Source organism: Carcharhinus amblyrhynchos, chromosome 33 (genome assembly GCF_965287045.1).
Source record: "Carcharhinus amblyrhynchos chromosome 33, sCarAmb.v2.hapA, whole genome shotgun sequence".
Lineage (NCBI taxonomy): Eukaryota > Metazoa > Chordata > Chondrichthyes > Carcharhiniformes > Carcharhinidae > Carcharhinus > Carcharhinus amblyrhynchos.
The window spans coordinates 9,950,683-9,975,326 of NC_137356.1; the positions used below are offsets into that span (position 1 = coordinate 9,950,683).

Sequence of the window (24,644 nt, forward strand, 5' to 3'; positions counted from 1 at the left end):
ACCCCTTAGTGTCTAAGATGCATCAGTTCGGTAGATTGGCCATGCTATATTGCCGCTTAAATGTCAAAGATGTGCAGGTTAGGGGGATTAGCCATGCTAAATTGCTCCTTAGTATCCAAAGATGTATAGGTTAGGTGGTCCATGGTAAATCTGCAGGGTGATGGGGTGTGGGGGAGGGAATGGTCTGAGGGGGAACGCTCTTTTGGGGAGTCAATGTCGACTTGACAGACCAGATTGTCTCCTCCTGCACTGTAGGGATTTAACTGGCACTCCTTGGTCTGAGTTTCAGAATCAGAAGGGCAAAATCCAAGCAAGAGGGTGCTCGTGGAGGATAATGAGAGCAAAAGGTGATCGCAGCAAGAACGGAAACGACAGGGGGCTGGAGCCAGTCAGTAAATGAAAACTTAGTGGCTGAAGGGGTTAAAAAAAAAATCTCTCCCTCAAATGAGTCTCAAGTGTGGAGCTACATGCTCACAGCAGGGGCCAGGGCTCCAGCGTGATGTGGCGCCACAGAGGCTGGAACCCTGAGCCGAGAGCCAGCAATTTAGCTTGGAAAATGCTGCATTATCGTCACAGCAGGAACTCACACCTGCTGTCCTCGGAGACAATGACATCAGCTGTAGGCACGCTGACACAGCCACTTACACAAGCACCGTCTTCCCTTCTGGGAGCACAGCTACTCCATATTTCATGACTATCGATTTTTTTTTAAGGGGTGGGTGGGGTAGGGTTAAAGAAAACAAAGGCACAACACGCCAAATCCCATTTCTGTTCGTGAAAACTGTGCACATGCGCTGAACGATTTGAGAGAGAGGAAAAAACAAACTCAAATGTTGCACTGTCCAGGAACTGGACTGAATTCAAATCAGTTTAGTCAGGGTACCTTTCAGCATATTACGCTTCCGGAGCGGTAGCTTGCTGGTAAAAGGTGACGGCTGATGGCCCTCGCTCTGGCTCAGAATTTAGGAGGAAGGAAAACGGGAAGAAATAAACAGTCCAAAGATGTGCGGGTTAGGTGGATTGGCCACGCTAAGTTGCCCCTTAGAGGCAGAGGGACGAGCTAGGGAAAATGCATGGGGTTTCAGGGATAGGGCCTGGGTAGGATTGTGGTCGGTGCAGACTCAAATAGGCCGAATGGCCTCCTCCTGCAACGTAGGATCCTATGAGGTGTATATAGATTCTACAGTGCAGGAGGCAGCTATCTGGCCCATCGAGCCTGCACCGACAATAATCCCACCCAGGCACTGTCGTACCTCCGTAACCCCACATATTTACTCCCACAATCCGCCTGACACCAAGGGGCAATTTAGCTTGACCAATCAGCCTAACCCGCATGTCTTTGGGGTGTGGGAGGAAACCGGAGCACCTGGAAGAAATCCACAAGGACATAGGGATAATGTGCAAACTTCACACGGTGACCCAAGGCCAGAATTGAATTCGGGTCCCTGGCGCGGTGAGGCAGCAGTGCTAACCACTGTGCCACTGTCCTGCCTATTAATATACAACATTAATTTTACTGCTTAGACAGGGGAAGTGACTAAAGGGAGGCACAGTGGTTAGCACTGCTGCCTCACAGCACCAGGGACCCGGGTTCAATTCCTGCTTCAGGTCACTGTCAGTGCGGAGTTTGCATTTTCTCCCCGTGTCTGCGCGTGTTTCCTCCGGGTGCTCCGGTTTCCTCCCACAGTCTAAAAGGTGTGCTGGTTAAGGTACATTGGGCTTTGCTAAATTCTCCCTCAGAGTACCTGAACATGTGGCGACCAGGGGATTCTCACAGTAACTTCACTGCAGCGTTTAAGCATGCCGACTTGCGGCGCTGATAAATACTTAAACGCAATGGGATCTTTTGCGAATAACGATTTAGATTTCTCTCCCCCCCACCCCACCCTCAAGTTGTTCGCGTCTAATCCTCAATATGGGGCTCCCCATCCCCAATTAAAGGGGGGGGGGGGGGAGACGGCGAGGGGGGGAGATGGATCCATCTTCACTGACAGGTTGTCAAAGATCTTCAGAGATTTAACCCGGTGAGTAGGACCTCTCCAGACTAGTTTGGCAACATTACCGGGAAGCTCAAGGAGGAGACCAGGTGCAACTCAGAAGTGCATAATTATGAGAGAGAAAATTATACAGCTATAATTAAAACAGGAAAACTCACAAACACGAGCGTCCACTGGTCCTGCAGTCTCCAATTACTCCACCACAGCATCTAGCTGCACAGTGGACAATATTTCACCTTTCCAAAGCCCTGATTCTTGCAAACGCCTGTCATTCTGCCCTGCTGCGCTGGGCAGCTTCATTTTCGCTTGTGTTCTGCCCCCATCTTCTCGCTCGCTTTGAAGTAATAATCTGGGTCTAATTTAGTTTCAATGTTTTTAAACTTTATTTATTAGTGTCACAAGTCGGCTGACATTAACACTGCAATGAAGTGACTGTGAAAATCCCCCCAGTCGCCTCACTCTGGCGCATGTTCGGGTGCACTGAGGGAGAGCATAACATGGCTAACGCACCTAACCGATGGTCCGGTTTCCTCCTGCACTCCAAAGATTTGCGGGTTAGGTTGATCGGCCATGCTAAGTTGACCCTTAGTGTCCTGGGATGCTGAGGTTAGAGGGGTAAAGAGGTGGGATGCCAGGGCGGAGGGGTAAAGAGGTGGGATAGATGTTGACGCAGACTCAATGGGCCAAATGGCCTCCTCCACACTGTAGGGATTCTATGAACCACCACGCCTTTCGGACTGTGGGAGGAAACTGGAGCACCCAGAGGAAACCCACGCAGACATAGGGAGAATGTGCTGTCACCCGAGCCGGGATTCGAACACAGGTCCCTGGCAGGGTGAGGCAGCAGTGCTAACCACTGTGCCACCCATTTATCTACACCGCTGAATAATTTAAGCACATTGAAGAATGCACCCTCCTCATCCTGTAAAGCAGAGGCCTTTCTGTTCCCCAGAGCTCATCCCCTTTGCGAGCAGGGTGTGTACCACCCTCCCTTCATCACCGCCCCTCCCCTCACCCATCCTCCCCACCCCCCACCTCACCCCCCTACCTCCCCACCTCAACCCCTCCCCCCTCACCTCACCCCACTGCCTGCCTGTCTCACCCCGCTGCCCGCCCACCCACCTCACCTCACCCCCCCACCTCACCCCACTGCCCGCCCACCCCACCTCACCCCCCCCACCTCATCTCACACCCCGTCCCGCCACCTCACCTCACATTCCGCCTCACCATCTCACCTCACACCCAACCACCCCACTCACCTCACCCCGCGCCTCTCCTCCTCTCCTCACAACCCCCACCCTCCTCCTCACCTCCCATCCCCTCACCCTCCTGCCTCCCCACCTCTTCTCACCCTCTCTTCCTTATCCCCTTCGCCACTCCCCCCCCCCCCCCAACCTCCTCACACCAACTCTCTCTCCCCCCTCCACCCCAAGCAGCCCTTCAGCATAAGCCTTCCTGGGACCTGTAATAGCTGTCAATGCTTGTAAGGTGCCACCTATCTTGGTACAGAGTATCCCAGCCATTGCAAAGCACCACCAACGCTTTGCTGGCACTGCGTATCATCAGGTAAACGCTTTATGGTTCCGCAGCTTTTCTTAAATCAAAACGGGTCTCATTCACGACCTCCATTTTAAAACTGAAACGCGTTTAAGATGGCAGCTATGACAGAAGGCTGCAATTTGAGGTGTGTGTGTGTGTGTGTGTGTGTGTGTGTGTGTGTGTGTGGGGGGGGGGGGGGGGGGGAGCAGGGTTGTGGGGGGGGGGGGTGGGGGGGGGGCACTGCCTCGCTTCCATCCATCTGAAAATAATTTTCCATTACTCAGAGATCTGACAGAAACCAAACAGATATTTACAGGGCAAATAAGCCTGCGGCACAAAGAAAAACTGACTCCTTCTGTCAAGTCTATGTTCTGCGATCAAAAAAAAAAATTCAGATAAGCTCATTTTGTAGCTTGGGCCCTTGAACTTCAAAAAAAAAAGAGAGAACGAAAGAGAGAGAGAGAGGAAAGAAATAAAAATTCTCTCCGGTTCGTCAGATGGATTGGTATCCAGTGGACCGCTCCTGCGAATCTAGGTCACTTTCATAGATGCAAGGCTGGAACTAGCCTGGTGCAAGGATAAGCGCCGGCAGAAAGCTGCTGTCTCAGCCCTGACCCGTCCTTTGATGTGTGTTTGGAAACGAAAGATAAAGAGGATAAAGCAAGGAAACAGAAATTAAAAAAAGGGGGCGGGGGGGAAGAAAAAAGAACCGCCAGCGTTTTTTTTTTCCCTGCAGCAGCAGCTTTGCTGAATTAGAACTGCGAAGCCCGCAGTGACCTCTCCTTATCCTGACCTCCCAGAACAAGAATCTGCTCAGCGAAAGGAATAACACTACGGAGAGAGAGCCAAAAGCTGCTGACTTCTTAGAGTCAGAGAATCGCTACAGTACAGGAGGCCATTCGGCCCTTTGGGCCTGTACCGACAACAATCCCACCCAGGCCCTATCCCCATACATTTACCCCAGCTAATCCCCCTAACACTAAGGGGCAATTTAACATGGCCAATCCCAATAGCCTACAAATCTTTGGATGCTAAGTGGCAATTTAGCATGGCCAATCCACCTAACCTACAAATGTTGGGACACTAAGGGGCAATTTAGCATGGCCAATCCACCTAACCTGCACATCTTTGGAGCATGGGAGGAAACCCACGCAGACATGGGGGAGAACGTGCAAGCTCTATACAGACCGAGCAGTCGCCCCAAGGCCGGAATTGAATCTGGGCCCCTGGAGCTGTGAGGCAGCAGTGTGTCACTGTGCAGTATGTTACTATACTCTCTTCTCTAAATGTGCAAAATTTCAGAATTGTGTGTCCAGAAGTATCTGAAATTCCTTCAGAATTACTCTTTTGGCAGAAAATAATTTCATGCATCACTTTTACACGATCAGCATGATAAAGATTTAATATAGAGAGGCCTGAGGGATAAAGGACCGCTATTGTACGATTATTCTCTGCCTCAAAGCTGTCTGCCTGACATCCAGCATTATCTGAACAGAAGTTTACTCCAACTAAAATATCAAGCTGAACTTCATGGTGGCTGGCCCCTGCTACAAAACCCGTTCCCCAGCCATCATAAGACCATAAGACACAGGAGCAGAATTAGGCCACTCGGCCCATTGAATCTGGTCTGCCATTCAATCAAGGCTGATATTTTTCTCATCCTCATTTTCCTGTCTTTTCCCCATAACCCCTGACCCCCTTATTAATCAAGAACCTATCTCTGTCTTCAAGACACTCAATGATGTGGCCTCCACAGCCTTCTGCGGCAAAGAGTTCCACAGATTCACCGCTCCCTGGCTGAAGAAATTCCTCCCCATCTCTGTATCATCCCTTTAGCCTAGGGTCGTGTGCTTCCTTCTCTTCTCCTTGGGGGAAATGTGTGACTTGAACCCAGACCGCTTGCAGTCTTGTGCTGCATTTGGACACCCTCTCTCCCCCACCCGCGGTCCCAACCAAAGACCCAAAATCACCCAAGGCCACCCTGTTCCTCCCGGTCGCACCAACTGATTCCGCTCTCCCTCAGCTCGATTCAGTGGGTCGTGGCCAGCGCTGGCCGGGCCGGCACTTAGTGCTCTTCCCTAGTTGCCTTTTCACAAGGTGGTGGGTGGGCCGCCTTCTTGAACCGCTGCAATCCCCGAGGTGCGAGTACATCCAGGCAGACAGGAAAATCCTGCCCGAGATCAACAGACATTTCCACTGTCCATCCTACCCCTCACCCACTCTGATTTTGTGGATGATAGAATTCCGGCGATGAACTCTTCTCCACCCTCCACAGATGCTCCCTACACCAACTGAATGTTTCCAGCATTTTCTGGTTCCATCATAGATTTGGAATTCGGCTTTATTTATTGAAAGGCTATGACCCATTCTGGCAGGAGAAGCCATAAAGTGGCTGCAAAACCAGCAAGGAGATAAAAGGTATTCATATACCACGAAGAAGCTTCAAACGCTGGATACACTGCTTAAACCCAGCACATTACCTAGCTCATCAATTCCCATTCACAGATTTTGAATTGATTCCCTTTAGCATACGACGCCTCCTGACACAAACAGGCAACATGTGAGGGGATGGTTAAGGTGCGCGTGCAACAAAGGAACGTGCGCGCGATCGAAAACAGGAAAGGTTTAGCAAGTCAATCAGCATCCGGGCCCTCCTGGGCATTTCCAGGAATCTACAAAGCACAAATCAGGGATGTGATGAACATCTATTCTCTTGCCTCGACGAGTGCAACAAATGCTCAAGACATCGTCTCAGACCTCGCTTCTTTCTACTGCCATTTCCTGTCAACTCCAAAAGGTGTGCGGATCAGGTGGATTGGCCGTGCTAAATTGCTGCTTAGCGTCAGGGGACTAGCAGGGTAAATAAATATTTATCAGTGTCACAAGTAGGCTTACATTCACACTGCAATGAAATTACTATGTAAATCCCCTTGTCGCCACATTCTGGCGCCATTTCGAATACACAGAGGGAGAATTTAGCACGGCCAACGCACCTATCACATTTTTCAGACAGAGGGGAAACTGGAGCACCCAGAGGAAACCCACGCAGACACAAGAGGAATGTGCAAACTCCACACAGACAGTGACCCAAGCCGGGAATCCAACCCAAGTCCTTGGTGCTGTGAGGCAGCAGTGCTAACCACTGCGCCGCCCTCTTTGGAGTTACGGGGATGGGATCTGGGTGGGATTGTTGTCGGTGCGGGGTCCATGGGCCGAATGGCGTCCTTCTCCACTGCAGGGATTCTATGATCTTCTATGTTAATTTGGGCATAGGTAGGATCACAACACCATGCCTCCGAGGTGTCTCCATTGCCAAATGGTGATCCGGAGGACACTGGCATAAGTGTCACCATTTACACGCCGTGTCCTGCACTATCAGGATACAAGGCAGAGCGAAGGACAAAAACAAAACCTCACCCATTGCTGCCTTGGATTTCCCAATAAAGCAGCTTAGCTGGGCTGCCTTCTGGGTTCAGGTTTCACCCCAGCGGAACAGGTCTCAACCTGCACAAGTCCAGGTTTCGCTTTGCCTTTTGCATGGTGTAAACAAGAATCAGACACCCCGATGAATTAACTGGCGACACACCTGAAGGATGATGAAGTGCAACGGAGCTGTAAATAAAGTAGCGCCGCACCTGCTCGCTCCTTGTCTGCTAGCCTCTTACCACAGGTGTAACTAAACCGTGCAGACAACCCGCAGCCCCCAGTGGTGAGGCTGCAGGCTTTCCACCTTGTGTTTTGTTTCTATAATTGCAGGGACATGCCCCCACGGAAAATGACACTTCATTTTTGATGAATTGTCAGTTCTCATCTAAATCGCTGTTGTGACGATTGCTGTCCAAAGGGGGTTCTATTTTTTTTTAAAAGGGATGCTGTTTTCAGTTCTGTCTCAAACAAGTAGCTGTTTTTAAAATGTCAAAGAGAGATGCAGGGGGGCGCAAGCGGGTGAAGGGGCAATAAATAGACAGAAAGACTGTCCGCGGGACAGAGAAAGACACAATAAACCCAAATGCATGTGGATATTCTGAGATGTCTGCAGCAGTTGAATAACTTGCTGTTAAATGATTGGATCGGTTTACATATATATATATAAAAAAAAACACAATTACAAATCTGCTCTTACCTATAAAGCCACAGCAGGAGAGAAGGAAAGAAATATCAAAGGAAAGAAAGCCTGTATTAGACCAGTCCCAAAGGTGAAGGGGAGACGTGATCTCATTAAAACATATAAAATCTTTAATGGCTTAACAGGGTGGATACAGAGATGGCGATTTCCCCCTTGGCTGGGGTATGCCAGACACGGATTCAGTCCTGGAACGAGGGAGTGACCATTTAAGACCAAGATGATGAAGGGTTTTTTTGCTCGAAGGGGCATCGGTGTGGAATTCTCCATCCAGCGAGTTATTGCGAGATCAGTTTCTGAGCCTACGCAACAAGACGTCAATAAAGCTGCCAGTGGGAGATGGGGAAACTGTGGGACAGTGGAGCTGAGATGGAAGTGGTTTAGTCTATTGCCAGGGCAGGCTCGCAGGGGGTCTGACGGCCTACCCCTGCTTCTTCCCTCATGAGGGAATTGCTGCAGCCTCCATGGAATCAGTCTGCATGTTCTCCCCGTGTCTGTGTGGGTTTCCTCCGGGTGCTCCGGTTTCCTCCCACAGTCCAAAGATGCGCTGGTTAGATGGATTGGCCAGGCTAAATTGACCCTAGTGTCAGGGGATTAACAGGGTAAATACATGGGGTTTATGGTCATAGGGCCTGGGTGGGATTGTTGTTGGTGCAGACTCAATGGGCCGAATGGCCTCCTTCTGCACTGTAGGGAGTCTATGATTCTATGAATAAAGGATTGGGGGAGCCAATGAGGTTAAACCAAGGCTTTACTCAATGCCATTTTTCAAAGTCACCGCAGCAAAGTTGAAGCATCAGATCAAGCCCAGGAGGGGGTGCAATGCCTCATTCTGTCAGCTTGGACCTTGTTTGATCAAGCCCAAGATTGGACACAATGTCTTGTCTCGCCAGCTTGGATCGGGTTTGTCCCTCACCATGATTGGACTTCATCTGAATTGGCTTTTACAATTCGAACTGAAGTACCGAAAGGCACCAATAAAAATAAAGTTTAAAGTTTATTTATGCGTCACAAGTCGGCTTACATTAACACTGCAGTGAAGTTACTGTGAAAATCCCCTACTCGCCACACTCCTATTCTGGTACACTGAGGGAGAATTTAGCATGGCCAATGCACTCTAACCAGCACGTCTTCCAGACTGTGGGAGGAAACCGGAGCACCTGGAGGAAACCCATGCAGACATGGGGAGAACATGCAGACTCTGCAGAGACAGTGACCCAAGCCAGGAATCGAACCCAGGTCCCTGATTATGTGAGATAGCAGTGCTGACCTTCACCTGCCCTGTGCTGAGCCATGACTTACCAACAATTCTGTTGAGTACAGCACCTCATGTTCTGCACTAAATGCACTCACACGGTCTTTACTCTCACCACTTCAAAGGTTCATCAAAGATAACCACGTGCAGACTTCAACTTCTACCTTGCGGTCCAGAAGGGTAACACTTTCCTACGGTTCCTCAGTTATCGTAGCATAGGATCACGAATAAGGCAAGGTTCAAATTAAAGGAGGGAGGTAATAAACGACTCGCATTTGTATAGCGCCTTTAGTGTAGTGAGAAGTCCCAAGAGAATGTTAAAGAGGCAAAGAGGTTTAGCGAGAGAACCATGGAGCTTAGGGTCGAAGCTCTTGAAGCAGCAGTGGGCCCATCTCAGGGCAGCCCCCACCAGACATTTTGTTGGCCGTTTCCCACTCGTAGGGTTGCCACATTCCGCTGATTCCCGCCCGGGTAGTTTTTTCCCTACTGATGTGACTGAAGCGATTCGCACGTAAAGCGAGGGCGAGTGGTGAGGTGTGTGCCAATTGCTCACAACATGGACTGCGAGAGCCTCTCTGTCACTCTCTGTCCAAAATGTCAACATTTCTTCTGATTTTAACTATTTGGAGTTGATGAGAGTTCTATTAATATATAAATGATGAAGCATTTTCTACAACTCGTTGTGAAATATTCAGCATGTATTAAATGTATTTAATCTTATTCACAGGGTCACGGTTAGTGAAAATCTTGCAGCCAACTGAGATGAAGGAGGAACACTCACTAGCCCAGATCCTACTGTCCCAAAGGCAAATGCACAATTAAAAGGTTGGGTCAAGAGGCCAGAATTGAAGGAGCACAGAAATTTCAAACGGTATATATAAATACACACACACGCACGTTTTTTACATAAAGGGGAAATGGTCGAGAGCTTCAAGTTTTTAGGTGTCCAGATCATCAACAACCTGTCCTGGTTTCCGCCCCCCCCCCCAACAGTATAGTTAAGAAAGCACACCAATGCCTCTACTTTCTCAGAAGTCAAAAGAAATTTGGCATGCCCACTCTGACCTTCACCAACTTTTACAGATGCACCATAGAAAGCATTCTTTCTGGTTGTATCACAGCTTGGTATGACTCCTGCTCTGCCCAAGACTGCAAGAAACTACCGAGGGTTGTGAACGTACACAAAATCTGTACGTCCACTGACTCTGTCTACATTTCCTGCTGTCTCGGAAAAGCAGCCCAGCATAATCAAGAACCCCACGCACCCCGGACATTCTGTCTGCCACCTTCTTCTGTCGGGAAAAAGATACAAAAGTCTGAGGTCATGTACCAACCGACTCAAGAACAGCTTCTTCCCTGCTGCTGTCAGACTTTTGAATGGGCTTACCTTGCATTAAGTTGATCTTTCTCTACACCATAGCTATGACTGTAACACTACATTCTGCACCCTCTCCTTTCCTTCTCTATGAATGGTATGCTTTGTCTGTACAGCGCGCAAGAAGCAATAGCTTTCACTGCAGACAAATACGTGTGACAATAATAAATCAAATCAAATCAAATCAAGGATTTCTAATCAGGCATTCGTTAAATTAAAGTCCTAAGGCCACCAGAGTGGAGGATCTAAGCCTCAGAATTAGCAGCTGCTCTATTATTTTAATACAAGGTCAATCTACAGAATACACTCTTTTCACAAGGTCAATAACAAACTCTTCAGATACAGACAACGAGGCTTGAAATCTGTACTCTCATAGAAATGGAGAGATTTTGTCTTATTGTAGAGAGGGGTTGCTTGGGGGGGATGGAAGAGGGTGGAAGAGACACGAAGAAGATGCTTAAGTGGAAACAATAGAATCCCTACAGTGCAAGAGGGCAGAATTCGGCCCATCGAGCTTGCACCGACCACGTTCCCACATGGGCCCTATCCCAGTTACCCCATGTATTTACCTTGTTAATCCCCCTGACACTAAGGGACAATTTACCATGGCTAATCAACCTAACCTGCGCACCCTTGGAGCGTGAGAACAAACCCGTAGGCAACCCACGCAGGCACGAGGAGAATGTGCAAACTCCACACAGAGAGTGATACCCAAGGCCAGAATTGAACCCGGGTCTCTGGCGCTGAGAGACAGCAGTGCAAACCACTGTGCCACCGTGCTGCCTCTCTTTCTGTTTAAACAATCCCACCCAGACTCTATCCCCGTAACCCCACATATTTACCCTGCTAATCCCCCCCGACATAAGGGCTAATTTAGCACAAGCCAATCCACCTAACCTGCACATTTCTGTTATCCTCACATCTTATAGCAGGTCTTTGTCTCGGTTTGAACTTGTTCAGACAAGTGAAAAGGCAAGATAAAAATCATACCATCAATCAGTACTTGCGTTGCTTCATCATAGGCTGGCATTTGTTCTTCTCCTTCATCGTGCTTTTCCGGAAAATACGGGGGTGGCTGGTTCCAAAAATAAAACCGAAAGGGGATCATTACTTGTTCAGGAGATGAACTGGAACAGCATAGATCCAAGAAAGTCACAGAATCCCTACAGCGCAGAAGGAGGCCATTTGGCCCATCAAGTCTTCACCAACCACAATCCCTTCCAGGCCCCATCTCCATAACCCTATGCATCTACCCTAAGTAGACCCATGACACTGAGGAGGCAATTTAGCATGGCCAATCCGCCTAACCCCCCACATATCTTTAGACGGTAGGAGCAAACTAGAGCATGCGGAGGAAACCCACACAGACACGGGGAGAATGTCCACACACTGGGAGCCAAACTCTGGGTCCCTGGCACTGAGGCAGCAGTGCTAACCACTGTGCCACCATGCCACCTCATATGTTAGATGTGGGCAAAGTTAAATAACTAGGTTATATTTATGAGGCCAGAGTTTGGCCAGAGACACCCAATTAAGACTCAAGCTAGGTCTCAATGATTGGGAAGTCCAGTAGAAGTTATGTTATTTACATGTATTTAAACAGCAAGTAAATCAAACATTTTGTTTTAAAAGGTTTAAAGTTTATTTGTTAGTGTCACAAGTAGGCTTACATTAATGCTGCAATGAAATTACTGTGAAAATCCCCTAGTCACCACACTCTGTTGCCTGCTCGGGTACACTGAGGGAGAATTTAGCATGACCAATGCACCCTAACCAGCATGTCTTTCGGACTTTGGGAGGAAACTGGAGCACCCGGAGAAAACCCACACAGACACCAGGGGAGAACATGTAGACTCCACACAGACAGTGACCCTAGCTGAGAATCGAACTCGGGTCCCTGGTGCTGTGAGGCAGCAATGTTAACCACTATGCTACCATGCTGCCCCAGTAAAGAAGTGGGTTTTCAAAAATACAAAGAAAACATAATTCGATTTTGTTCTTATGAATTTAACATGTCTCTTGAATAAACTAAACTTGGTCATCCAAGATCTGGCAGTGTATAAGCCTGGTACATGTACCTGAAGTACTTACATTGAAGGGAAAAAATATGGGTAGGTAGCTATGCAGACCTAAGAGATAGCACTTCCTTCAGCATCACGGAGGCCAAACTGATTTTTATCAACACACAAGCAGACCAAAGAATCCTTATAGTGCAGGAGGCCATTCAGCCCATTGAGTCCGCACCAACTCTCTGACAGAGAATCTTATCCAGGCCCTCTCCCCCATCCTATCCCTGCAACCCCATGTATTTTACCCTGCTAATCCATCATGACACCCTAAGGGGCAATTCAGCATGGCCAATCCACCTAACCTGCATATCTTTAGACTGTGGGAGGAAACCAGAATACCCGGTGGAAATCCACACAGACACAGGGACGAACTTAAGAGGAAGGGGAACAAACTGGCGTTCTTAAATGTCAAGAATTAATTCACTGGGCAAGTTCACAGAGCAGAAACTGGCAATGCTGCCATTGAAAATGAACGTTGAAAAGTATAAACCTACCACGACTGCCAGCACCTTCCTCACACACCCAGATTAATTAATGATAACAGCAAGAGTTCTTAATTAAAAAGCAGCACGAGATCATGATTATTCCAATGAAACTTAATTTTTTTCTCAAGTGAGATTGCACAGTAATCGGGTTCACCACAATTTAATGCAAACCATTTGGGTTCCACAGATAAATCCAAGATTGAACAGTATGAAACCAGGAGACTAAAAGCAATGGCATGTACTCAATATTATTGTCCAGGGAGCCACTACTTTTGTATACTGTTCTTCAACATAATCCTTCCACTCTTAATTTGGGCCTCCAATTCTAAAGGTGCCAACTCATGGTGACATATAGGGGTTGGCTGTCTGCCAGTATCTTGCCCTACTTAGTTATAGAACCCCTACAGCGCAGAAGGCGGCCATTCAGCTCATCAAGTCCGCACCCACCACAATCCCATCCAGGCCGTATCCCCATAACCCCATACATTTACCCTACCTCATCCCCCTAACACTGTTCCTTTGATGATCAATTTTATAAAGTTAAGAGTTTGCCAGTACACTATGGGTGGCACAGTGGCTAGGCACTGCTGCCTCACAACGCCAGGGACCCAGGTTCGATTCTCTGCTTGGATCACTGTCTGTGCAGAGTCTGCACGTTCTCCCCGTGTCTAGGTGGGTTTCCTCCCACAATTCAAAAATGTGCGGGTTAGGTTGATTGGTCATGTTAAATTGACCCTTGGTGTCAGGGGGATTAGCAGGGTAAACATGTAGGGGTCAGGAATAGGTCCTGGTTGGGATTGTAGTAGGAGCAGACTCGATGGGATGAATGGCCTCCTACTGTACTGTAGGGATTCCATATTAACCTTACGAGAGTAGGAAGCTCCCTTCTTCTAATCTGTGCTGAACTGGTGGATTTCACTGGCATAGTTATCAAGATGCTGCAGTTGGCATTTCCCCATCAGGGTGGGAGGCGAGACAGGGGGAGGCGTACTGGCGAGGAGGCCAGATTCCAATGCTGTTCAGGATCTTTGCTGAAAAGTGCACAGGCTGGGGCCTGCTGAGAATAGAATTGAGCTGCATTATGAACGGTCACAGGTACATATGTGCAGAGACACAGACACACAGCCAGGCGCATGCGTACAGAGAGACACACACAGACAGGCATGTGTATACAGAGAGAAACAGAGACACACAGCCAGGCACATGCATACAGAGAGACACACAGACACACAGCCAGGTATGTGTTTACAGAGAGACACACACTCCTACACAGAATGGCTGGGTCCTTATTTGCATTTTCTGCACAACGTGCGACTTAGTCAGCAGCTTCAAGCAAAGGGAGCGTGGAATATGGCGGTGGGGCACCAGTGGGTGAGGCAGGAAGGGAGGACTTTGGAAAAGAGGCAAGGATTCAGAGTCAAAATGTCATTTTCTTCAGACAGTCTCAAAGGGGCGGCACGGTTGCACAGTGGTTAGCACTGCTGCCTCACAGCACCAGGGGCCCGGGTTCAAATCCCGGCTCGTGTCACTGTCTGTGTGGGGTCTGCACGTTCTCCCCGTGTCTGCGTGGATTTCCTCCGGGTGCTCCGGTTTCCTTCCACACTCCTAAGATGTGTGGGTTAGGTGGATTGGCCATGTTAAATTGCCCCTTACTATCAGGGGGACTAGGTAGGGTAAATGGAATAGGGCCTAGCTGGGATTGCGGTCGGTGCAGACGAGATGGGCGTTCCACTGTAGGGATTCTATGACTCTAGGAAACAGGTACACCAAGCTGCTTCAAATGCGATAAATCTTACTGGGAGGGGGCTCAGGAGGAATCACACGCAAGCTGGACGCGGGTAAAGAAAAACAACGTCTATTTTCGAAGGACTAGACACCAAATTCGAGTTGACAAAACCGAACACAAGTGGTGCGGATTCCCATGGATATCCAGGCAGCTCATACCAATCTTCTCCCCCCACCACCCCCCCCAACCTTTTTCAAAGGAACACCCTCAGGCATTCATTCGAATTATTATACAAAGCCACATCACTGACTGGGAGTGAAGACAAGGAGATTTTTCAATTCATATTGAACTGTAACAATTTCACAATGAATTAGATGCTCAAGGGATTGAGATTTATGAGAGAGGGAGAGACAGAGAGAGAGCCCACTTCATCACTTACGCAGCAGGATTTGACGGTAGGTAAGAACAGAACTTTTAGTTTTGCCGATCACTGCCACATCCCCCCCCGCCATGTACACGCACAGACCATAGAGCAGAAACAAGCACAAAGGCCATTTTTAATCACAGAGTCTTCACCATTAAATATTAACAGGCTTGCAGGAAAATACGCAAATTCCTTCAAAAGAAAGGATGGCACGGTGGGCGCAGTGGTTAGCGCTGATGCCTCACAGCGCCAGGGACCCGGGATCGATTCCCGGCGCGGGTCACTGTCTGTGCGGAGTCTGCACGCTCTTCTCCCCTGTGCCTCCTCCCACCGGCACTCCTGTTTCCTCCCACATTCCAAAGATGTGCAGGTTAGGCAGGTTGGTCATGCTAAATTGACGCCAGTGCCGGGGGATTAGCAGAGCAAATGTGCAAGGTTACAGGAACAAGGCCTGGCTGGGAACATAGTCGGTGCAGACTTGATGGGCCGAACAGCCTTCTTCTGCACAGCAGGGATTCTCTCATTCTAACACTGCAACAAAGTTACTGTAAAAATCCCCTAGTCGCCACATTCTGGCGCCTGTTTGGGTACACTGAGGGAGAATTTAGCACGGCTTAGAATTTGGTTAGGTGCATTGGCTGTGCTAAATTCTCTCAGTGTACCCGAACAGGCGCCAGAGTGTGGCGACTAGGGGATTTTCACAGTAACTTTGTTGTACTGTTAATGTAAGCTTTTTGTGACACTAATAAATTTAAAACTGAAGAGATGATTTGAGGATACTCCTGGGAATATAAAGTTACATGTGCACTTTACTTCTCTAAGTGGCCAAACATCCTATTTTCTCGCCACACGTCGAGGATTGGGATGGGGCAGAGCAATGACATGGGATTTTTGATTTGATTTGATTTGATTATTGTCACATCTATTAGTACACAGTGAAAAGTACTGTTTCTTGCGTGCTATACAGACAAAGCATACTGTTCATAGGGAAGGAAAGGGGAGAGTGTAGAATGTAGTGTTACAGTCATAGCTACAGTGTAGAGAAAGATCAACTTAGTGCAAGGTAAGTCCATTCAAAAGTCTGAGAGCAGCAGGGAAGAAGCTGTTGTTGAGTCAGTTGGTACATGACCTCAGACTTTGTATCTTTTACCTGACGGAAGAAGGTGGCAGAGAGAATGTCCGGGGTGCGTGGGGTCCTTGATTATGCCGGGCTGCTTTGCCGAGGGGGCAGGAAGTGTAGACAGAGTCAATGGACGGGAGGCTGGTTTGTGTGATGGACTGGGCTTCATTCATGACCCTTTATAGTTTCTTGAGAATAGAATCCTGGATATTTACCCTCTGCCAGTGCTGTTTGGTGCTGAAGGGAGGGAGTGAGGGAGATAGGCTGGAATCTGCTAAGGTAAAAGCAAAATACCGCAGATGCTGGAATCTGGAACAAGAACAGAAAACACTGCAGAACTCAGCAGACCCGACAGCACCTTGAGGAGACAGAATGGCCAACGTTAACGAAAGTTGGCTTGATTCTCCTCCCCGCTGCAGATGTTCCAGTATATTCTGTTTTTGTGGTGGGCTGGAATTCTCATTCCCCAAGACAATGTGGGGCGGGTGGAGGGGGTGGTGGTGATGGTATGGGAGAGAAGGAGGCCATTAAACTCACCGACAACAATCCCATCCAGGCCCTATCCCAGAAACCGTGTGTACTTACCATAGCTAGTCCCCCTGACACTAAGGGGCAATTTAGCCTGCACAATCCACCTAACCTGCAGATTTCTGGTCTCTTTTAGGTCAAACCAAACAAACAAACTCAAGTTAAATTGAAAGGGGCAACTCCCCAAAAGAAGGGGGAGCAGCAGTATGGGAGGAAACTGGAGCACCCGGACGAAACCCACGCAGACACAGGGAGAACGTGTAGACTCCACACACTGACTGAATCGAACCCGGGTCCCTGGCGACATGGAGCAGTCGTGCTAACCACTATGCCACCCAAATAGCTGGGACAGCTGTTGCAAGCAGGTAGACACAATGGGCTGAATAACCTCCCTCTGCATGGAATCGTTTTCTGATTCTCGCGAGCTGCTATTTAGCTGACAGCCATGATGGAGGAAGTACAATTTTCTTTTTCTGGCTCTCCTGCGCGGTGCCAAAGAGGTGTTTCTTTCCTCTGCTGTTGACAGGCGTGAATGCTTTGGGGCAGTTATTGCAAGGCAGCTGCCATGGTTACAGTTAGTGCTTGCTGTCTGAAAGTGCGAGTATGCAGCTCTTAAATGCTGGTGGTGTGTGATAAACTAGCTCTAGCCAGACCATTATCTCGCACAAAGAGCGTTTTTTGGTTTTCACACACTGTCCAACATTCCCAAGTGAATTCAATATGCCCGATTCTTCCTGCGTTTAAATCCTGCTGCGCGGACCAGCAATGAGGAAACGCGAGGGCAGCACGTTGACACTGCTGTTTCACAGCGCCGGGGACTCGGGTTCGATTCCCGGCTTGGGTCACTGTCTGTGCAGAGTCTGCACTTTCTCCCCGTGTGCGCGCGTGGGTTTCCTCTGGTCTCCTTCCACAATCCAAAGATAGTGTCGGGGGTTGGGGGGCTAGCTAGGGTAAATGCATGGGGATAGAGCTCTCGGTGGGATTGTAGTTGGTGCAGACTTGATGGGCCGAATGGCCTCCTTCTGCACTGTAGGGATTCTCCAAGAAAGAAAATTGCATCAGAATTTTCACTCCCAGGGTCCTGGTGTCAGATGGGAAGAAATCAGTTACTAGTTCTCGTTACCTCTTCGCTTCCGTCCTCCTCCTCCTCCTCCTCCTCGTCACCATCATCGTCCTGTTCCTCACCACCGCCACCATCATCGTCATCTTCGTCCAGTTCTTCCTTCTTCCAGTCTTCACGCTTTCTTCCGTCCTCTGCCTCCTCCACAGGGATGTCTGGGGGTGTCGGGCTTTCAACCACTGCCTGTCAGAACAGCGGAAGAAACGGTCCGATTAGAAAAGCCTTGGGTTCAAGTGACATGGAACAAATAAAAGACACAAAAATGCTGGAAAATCTCAGCAGGTCTGACAGCATCTGTGGAGGGAGAATCGAGCCAATGTTTCCAGTCTGGATTAAGTCAATGAGAACGGTGCTAACATCAAGAGATCGGAATGTATAAACAGTGCAAAAGCAAAAGGTGCAGAGTGTAGTGTGGATGATAATCTGGATGACCCTCCCTCAGACAAGGAAGATCAGACAAGATGTATAATGTGAGGGTGGGAGTCTGTCATTGATACGAATGGCATAGGCAAAATGGTAAAGGGAAGGTAAATGGTGATGATAAAGACTGAGAATGGCGCTAAAAGGTCCCAACAATGCAGTTAAAATGCAGACGTACAAAACCAAACTTTCCATGCACAAGCACCGTGGCATAAAAGACAAGGACACCTTATATCCAGTATAGGAGTAAGTCATATGACGCAGGATAAACCCATCACACAAACCAGCCTCCCATCCACTGACTCTGTCTACACTTCCCACTGCCTCGGCAAAGCAGCCAGCATAATTACGGACCCCACGCACCCCAGACATTCTCTCTTCTAACTTCTTCCATTGGGAAAAAGGTACAAAGGTCCGAGGTCACGTACCAACTGACTTAAGAACAGCTTCTTCCCTGCTGCCTTCATAATTTTGAATGGACCTACTTTGCATTAAGCTAATCTTTCTCTACACCCTAGCTATGAATGTAACACTACATTCTGCAATCTCTCCTTTCCTTCTCTATGAACGGTATGTTTTGACTGTATAACGCTCAGGAAACAATGCTTATCGCTGTACGTTAGTACATATGACAATATTAAATCAAATCAAAAAGATATTCTGAGCGTGACACTGTGGATTTACTTATTGGTGTCACAAGCAGTGTCACATTAACACTGCAACAAAGTTACTGTGAAAATCCCTTATTCTAGCAATTTTCAGGACCTCGGGGTCTCCCAAAGCACTTTATAGTCAATTAAATACTTTTGAAATGTAGTAACTTCACAGAATCCCTACAGTGCAGAAGGAAGCCATTTAAAGTTTAAAATTTACTTATTAGTGTCACAAATAGGCTTACATTAACACTGCAATGAAGTTACTGTGAAAATCCCCTCGTCGCCACATTCCTGTTCTGGTACACTGAGGGAGAATTTAGCACGGCCAGTGCACCGAACTAGCACATCTTTTGGACTAAGGGAGGCAATCAGAGCACCCGGACGAAAGCCACACAGAAATGGGAGAACATACACACTCCACACAGGCAGTGACCCAAGCCGGGAATCGAATCCTGATTTCTGGCGCTGTGAGGCAGGAGTGCTAACCGCTGTGCCACCGGGACTGATCTTAGGGGTAACTAGTCTCAGTACCTATATGCAATGAGGAAATGCGAGGGACAGCACGGTGACACTGCTGTTTCACAGTGCCGGGAGACTCGGGTTCGATTCCTAGCTTGGGGCACTGTCAGTGCGGAGTCTGCACTTTCTCCCCATGTGTGCATGGGTTTCCTCCGGGTGCTCCGGTTTCCTTCCACAATCCAAAGATGTGCTGGTTAGATGGATTGGCCACGCTAAATTGCCCCTTAGTGTCGGGGGAGGGGAGCTAGCTAGGGTAAATGCATGGGGTTATGGGGATAGAGCTCTCAGTGGGATTGTAGTTGGTGCAGACGTGATAGGCCGAATGGCCTCCTTCTGCCCTGTAGGGATTCTCCGAAAAAAAATTTCATCTGAATTTCTACTCCCAGTGTCCTGGTGTCAAATGGGAAGAAATCAGGTGCGGGTAATGTTTCTTCAGAAGGAACTCTTCAAAATGCAGCTAATGAAACAACAACAAAACTTACTCCAACTTATAAATCAAAGAAAGGGTTTAACAAAGAAACATTATTACACCAAATTTGGGGCCTCGCCCTGGGCCAATCCAAGCTCACCACAATGTTACATAGTTCCTTATTTACATCATTCTGTGATTGGTTCCACGGTTTACTGGGTCAGCTGACCCTTGCATCTGGTTCCCATTGGTCACACTACATCCAATACAAAGTTGTCACCGGTTACATTCCAAAGTCATGAGGCAGTTTGCCTCCAATCTGCTTCCTAACCTTGACCAGCTGGACTCTAAGTTGTCAAGCAGCCATTTGAGCAAGGGTATCAAAGGGAAACTAGGGTGTCCTGTCAAGGAAGCTTAATGTGTGCATGACATACACGGAAAACTCAGGAGGCTCAATAGCTGGAAGAGAAGCACCTTTTATCTAATTTTTAATCGAGTGAAAGACACCCACCTCAGACTTATACTTGCCCTGGATACCTGCCCAGATAGTCTCCTGGAAGCTGCTTACATCAATGTGACTGACACCTCCCAGCACACTCTGTTGGAAAAGAAATCACTTCTTTTCAGTTAACGCATTATATTTAACCGCCACGAAAATGAACTGCTCACCCTCTGTCGATATCCTCTTTGCTTGTTTAATTTTATTTTTCAGAGCTCAAGTTTTGACAGTGGTTAGCACTGCTGCTTCACAGCTCCAGGGACCTGCGTTCGAATTCCAGTTTGGGTCACTGCCTGTGTGGAGTCTGCACGTTCTCCCCTTGTCTACCTGAGTTTCCTCCGGGTGCTTTAGTTTTCTCCCACATTCCAAAGATGCGCAGGTCAGATGGATTGGCCACGCTAAATTGCCCCTCAGTGGGTGTAGTGGGGTAAATACGTGGGGTTATGAGGATAGGGCCTGGGTGGGATTGTTGTTGGTGCAGGCTCGATGGGCCAAATGGCAATCTCCTGCACTGCAGGGATTCTATATTAAATTTACAAATTAAAAATTCTTCATAGAATGCCTACAGTGCAGAAAGTGGCCATTCAGCCCATCAGGTCTGCACCAACTCTGACAGAATATCTTAACTAGGCCCTATTCCCATAACACCTGCTAATCTACACATCTTTGGACAATTAGGCGCAATTTAGCATGGCCAATCCACCTAACCTACACACCATGGGGTACTAAGGGGCAATTTAGCATGGCCAATCCACCTAACCTGCACGTCTTTGGACACTAAGAGGCAATTTAGCATGACCAATCCCCCTAACCTGCACACCTTTTCGGGCTGAGAGAGGAAACCCACGCAGGCATGGGGAGAATGTGCGAACTCCACACAGAGTTGATTCCTCCCAATCTCGGAAGATGTCTGCAAAAACGACAGGTAGCTTCCAGCTGGTCCCATTTCCCTCAAATTCCGCCTTTTGGAACGCAGCATTAAAAACACACACGTTATTCCTTGGCAGGTACAAACTTGCGTACCTTTTTTGAGCTGCAGGCGGAAAAGGAAATTCAGCTCAGAGCGAACGTCTGCTGATCTGCAATAACACCAGGCAATATTGAAGCAGCTTCCCTCGACACAGCTTTTTGTTTTACGGTAAAGCCGCTGCAGATTGGCCTGGGCAAGCAGGCAGGCAGTGGTGGGCATACATCTGCAGTGTTTGCCACTTCGGGCAGAGTCAGGAATGGGGGCGGCACGGCGGCACAGTGGTTAGCACTGCTGCCTCACAGCACCAGGGACCCGGGTTCGATTCCCGTCTCGGGTCACCGTCTGTGCGGAGTCTGCACCTTCTCCCCCTGTCTGCGTGGGATTCCTCTGGGTGCTCCAGTTTCCTCCGAAAGACGTGCTGGGTAGCGGCATTGGCCCAAACGGGTGCCGGAGTGTGGCGACTAGGGAATTTTCACAGTAACTTCACTGTAGTTTTAGTGTGAGCCTCACTTGTGAGGCTAATACTTAAACTTTAAACTTTAACGTGCAGACTCCACACAGACAGTGACCCAAGCCGGGCAAGGAACCTGGGTCCCTGGCGCTGTGAGGAAGCCACGTTAATCAGCATGCCGCCCAAGGTGCTTTTAGTCCAGAGCTGCACTCCCCCCATCCCTCTCGCCAAAACTCAACAGTGTAAGACAACACGGAGGATTAAACTACAATGAAGCCAAATTTATGCTATACCTCTGCTTCTTGCTCAGATACCAGGCCATCTCCATCGCTGTCTAATTCTGGATGAGTCTGAATTTCACTTATCGAGACACTGAAATTGAAACAGAAATAATTTGCTTACTGCTCCTTGCCTTCATGGAGGGAAGTTAACCTTGAAATCAATGCTGGAAGAATGCCTTTTGTTGAAAAGGTTGCAAGCAGTACGTCACCCCTGACTCAAGCCTAATTTGCATTGCAACAGAGACAGAGAAAGTTCATCCAAATCACACTCCGAAATTCAATTGATCCAATGAAATTGGATACTAACCTCGCCATCTAATTAGGGGCAATTCTGCAAATTGTAGAAACGTTGATGCGCTTCAGTTAGAATTGAAGAATCTCTACAGTGCAGAAATAGGCCATTCGGCCCATCGAGTCTGCACCCACCCCAATCCCACCCAGACTCTATCCTCATAATTCCACACATTCCCACCTAAGTCCACCTGACATGAAAGGCGATTTAGTCTTGGCCAGTCAACCTAACCAGGACATCTTTGGACTGTGGGAGGAATCGGGAGCACCCGGAGGAAACCCACACAGACATGGGGCGAACGCGCAAACTTCACATAGACAGGGACCCAAGGCCAGAATCAAACCCGGGTCCCTGGCGCTGTGAGACAGCAGTGCTAACCACTGGGCCACCGTGCCACCCTTCGTATTAGAGTTCTCAAATTCCACTCTTCATTATCTTTTTCGATTCCAGTCTTTGAAGCAAAAGGTCGTAAATTTAATAGGCGGCACAGAAGATGGTAGACTTTTTCCCCTCTAGAATTTGCTCAAGGTTTTCTTTCTAATTAGGTATAATTGTGACTTGAAGGAGTTATGCTATTTGGGCTCGTTCCTCTTCAAGATAAAATACTTGACATCAACAATAGTGGCTCCCAAATGCGCAACCTCTTTGATCCAGGAGCACAAGAACAGCACGCACATGAGGGAACACTGCCACCACCTGCAAGCTCCCCCTCCATACCATCCTGACCTGGATGGCACAAATGGTTCATACTGCTGCCTCACAGCACCAGGAACTCTCACTGGAGTGACAGAGGTTGAGGGGCAACCTGATAGAAGTTTACAAGATTACGAGAGGCAGGGACACAGTGGATTTTCCCAGGATGGAAGAGTCAATTACTAGGGGCCATTGGTTTAAGCTGCGAGGGGCAAGGTTTAAAGGAGATATACGAAGCAGATTTTTTTTACACAGTGTGGTGGGTGCCTGAAACTCATTGCCGGGGGAGGTAGTGGAAGCAGATACGATAGTGACTTTTAAGGGGCGCCTTGACAAATACATGAATAGGATGGGAATAGAGGGATAGTGTCTCCAGAAGGGTAGGGGGTTTTAGTTCAGTCGGGCAGCATGGTCAGTGCAGGCTTGGAGGGCCGAAGGGCCTGTTCCGGTGTGTAATTTTCTTTGTTCTTTGTTCTAACCCGTGTTCAGGTCACTCTGTGTGGAGTTGGCACATTCTCACCATGTCTGTATGGGTTTCCTTCAAGTGCTCCAGTTTCCTCTCACAGATGTGCGGGTTAGATGGATTAGCCATGCTAAATTGACCCTAGCACCAGGGAGATTAGCAGGGTAAATGCGTGGGGTTCCAGGAAAAGGGCCTGGGTGGGATTGTGGTCAGTACAGACTCGGTGGGCTGAACAGGCCATTCGACCCATCAAGCCCACATCAACTCTCTAAAAGAACACTCCAACAAGGCCCAATTCCCCGCCATAACCAAAACTCTGCGCATTGATCATGGCCTAACCCGCACATCTCTGGAGTGTGGGAGGAAACCTACGCAGATATAGGGAGAAAGTGCAAACTCCACAGAGGCAGTGACCCAAGGCCAGAATCATGACCAACCTGGTTTGAAAAGTAAGTCATCTCACAACACCAGGTTAAAGTCCAACAGGTTTATTTGGTAGCACGAGCTTTCGGAGCACCGCTCCTTCGTCAGTCACTCATCTGATGAAGGGGCAGCACTCCGAAAGCGCATGCTACCAAAGAAACCTGTTGGACCTTAACCTGGTATTGAGAGACTCCTTACTGTACCCACGCCAGCAACTCCACATTATTAAGTTTGAAAAGTATGCTCATAAGGCCAAGGGATTCGAAGAAAGGTTGAGGCAGCAAGTGGGGGAAGACCCAAGCTTTGGTGATTTTCCTGATAAAGGTTACACAGAGAATTCGCAAACACTCAGCAGGAAGAAGCACTGCTGCCACTTTGGGAGCAGCGCGTCACTCAGAGCAGAAACCTTGGGAAATCAGGGAAGCAGATCAGTGCCACCAACTCAACGAGGACATAGGAGCAACACAAGCATTTGAGCAGGATTTTTTAAAAATAAAACGCAAAGGGGAAAAGGAAGCCACTCACAAGCCGTCTTCATCATCATCCAGCTCCTTGAAGGCTTCAGCAGCCTTGGCTTTCTCCTTCTCCAGTTTACGTGCAGCTTGGACCTCTGTCAAAACAAAAAGGATGCTGAAGTTAAAGTTTATTTATTGGTGTCACAAATAAGCTTGCATGAACACTGCAGTGAAGTTACTGCAAAAATCCCCTGGTCGCCACACTCCTGTTCGGATACACTGAGCGAGAATTTAGCATGGCCAATGCACCCTAACCAGCAAGGCTTTGGACTGTGGGAGGAAACCAGAGCAC

The 24,644-nt window shown here is 48.4% G+C and overlaps 1 protein-coding gene across 1 annotated transcript in view; it reads right to left on the minus strand.

Moving 5' to 3' along the window:
* Nucleotides 1-24,644, minus strand: part of prkcsh (PRKCSH beta subunit of glucosidase II) — a 95,636-nt gene that overhangs the window by 32,259 nt on the left and 38,733 nt on the right. The window contains exons 7-11 of the mRNA XM_080216617.1: nucleotides 24,363-24,447; nucleotides 21,979-22,057; nucleotides 20,277-20,363; nucleotides 17,765-17,944; nucleotides 11,280-11,364 (exon numbers count right to left, since the gene is read on the minus strand). Coding sequence (XP_080072743.1) covers nucleotides 11,280-11,364; nucleotides 17,765-17,944; nucleotides 20,277-20,363; nucleotides 21,979-22,057; nucleotides 24,363-24,447 — 516 coding nt within the window. The remainder of the gene's footprint in view (nucleotides 1-11,279; nucleotides 11,365-17,764; nucleotides 17,945-20,276; nucleotides 20,364-21,978; nucleotides 22,058-24,362; nucleotides 24,448-24,644) is intronic.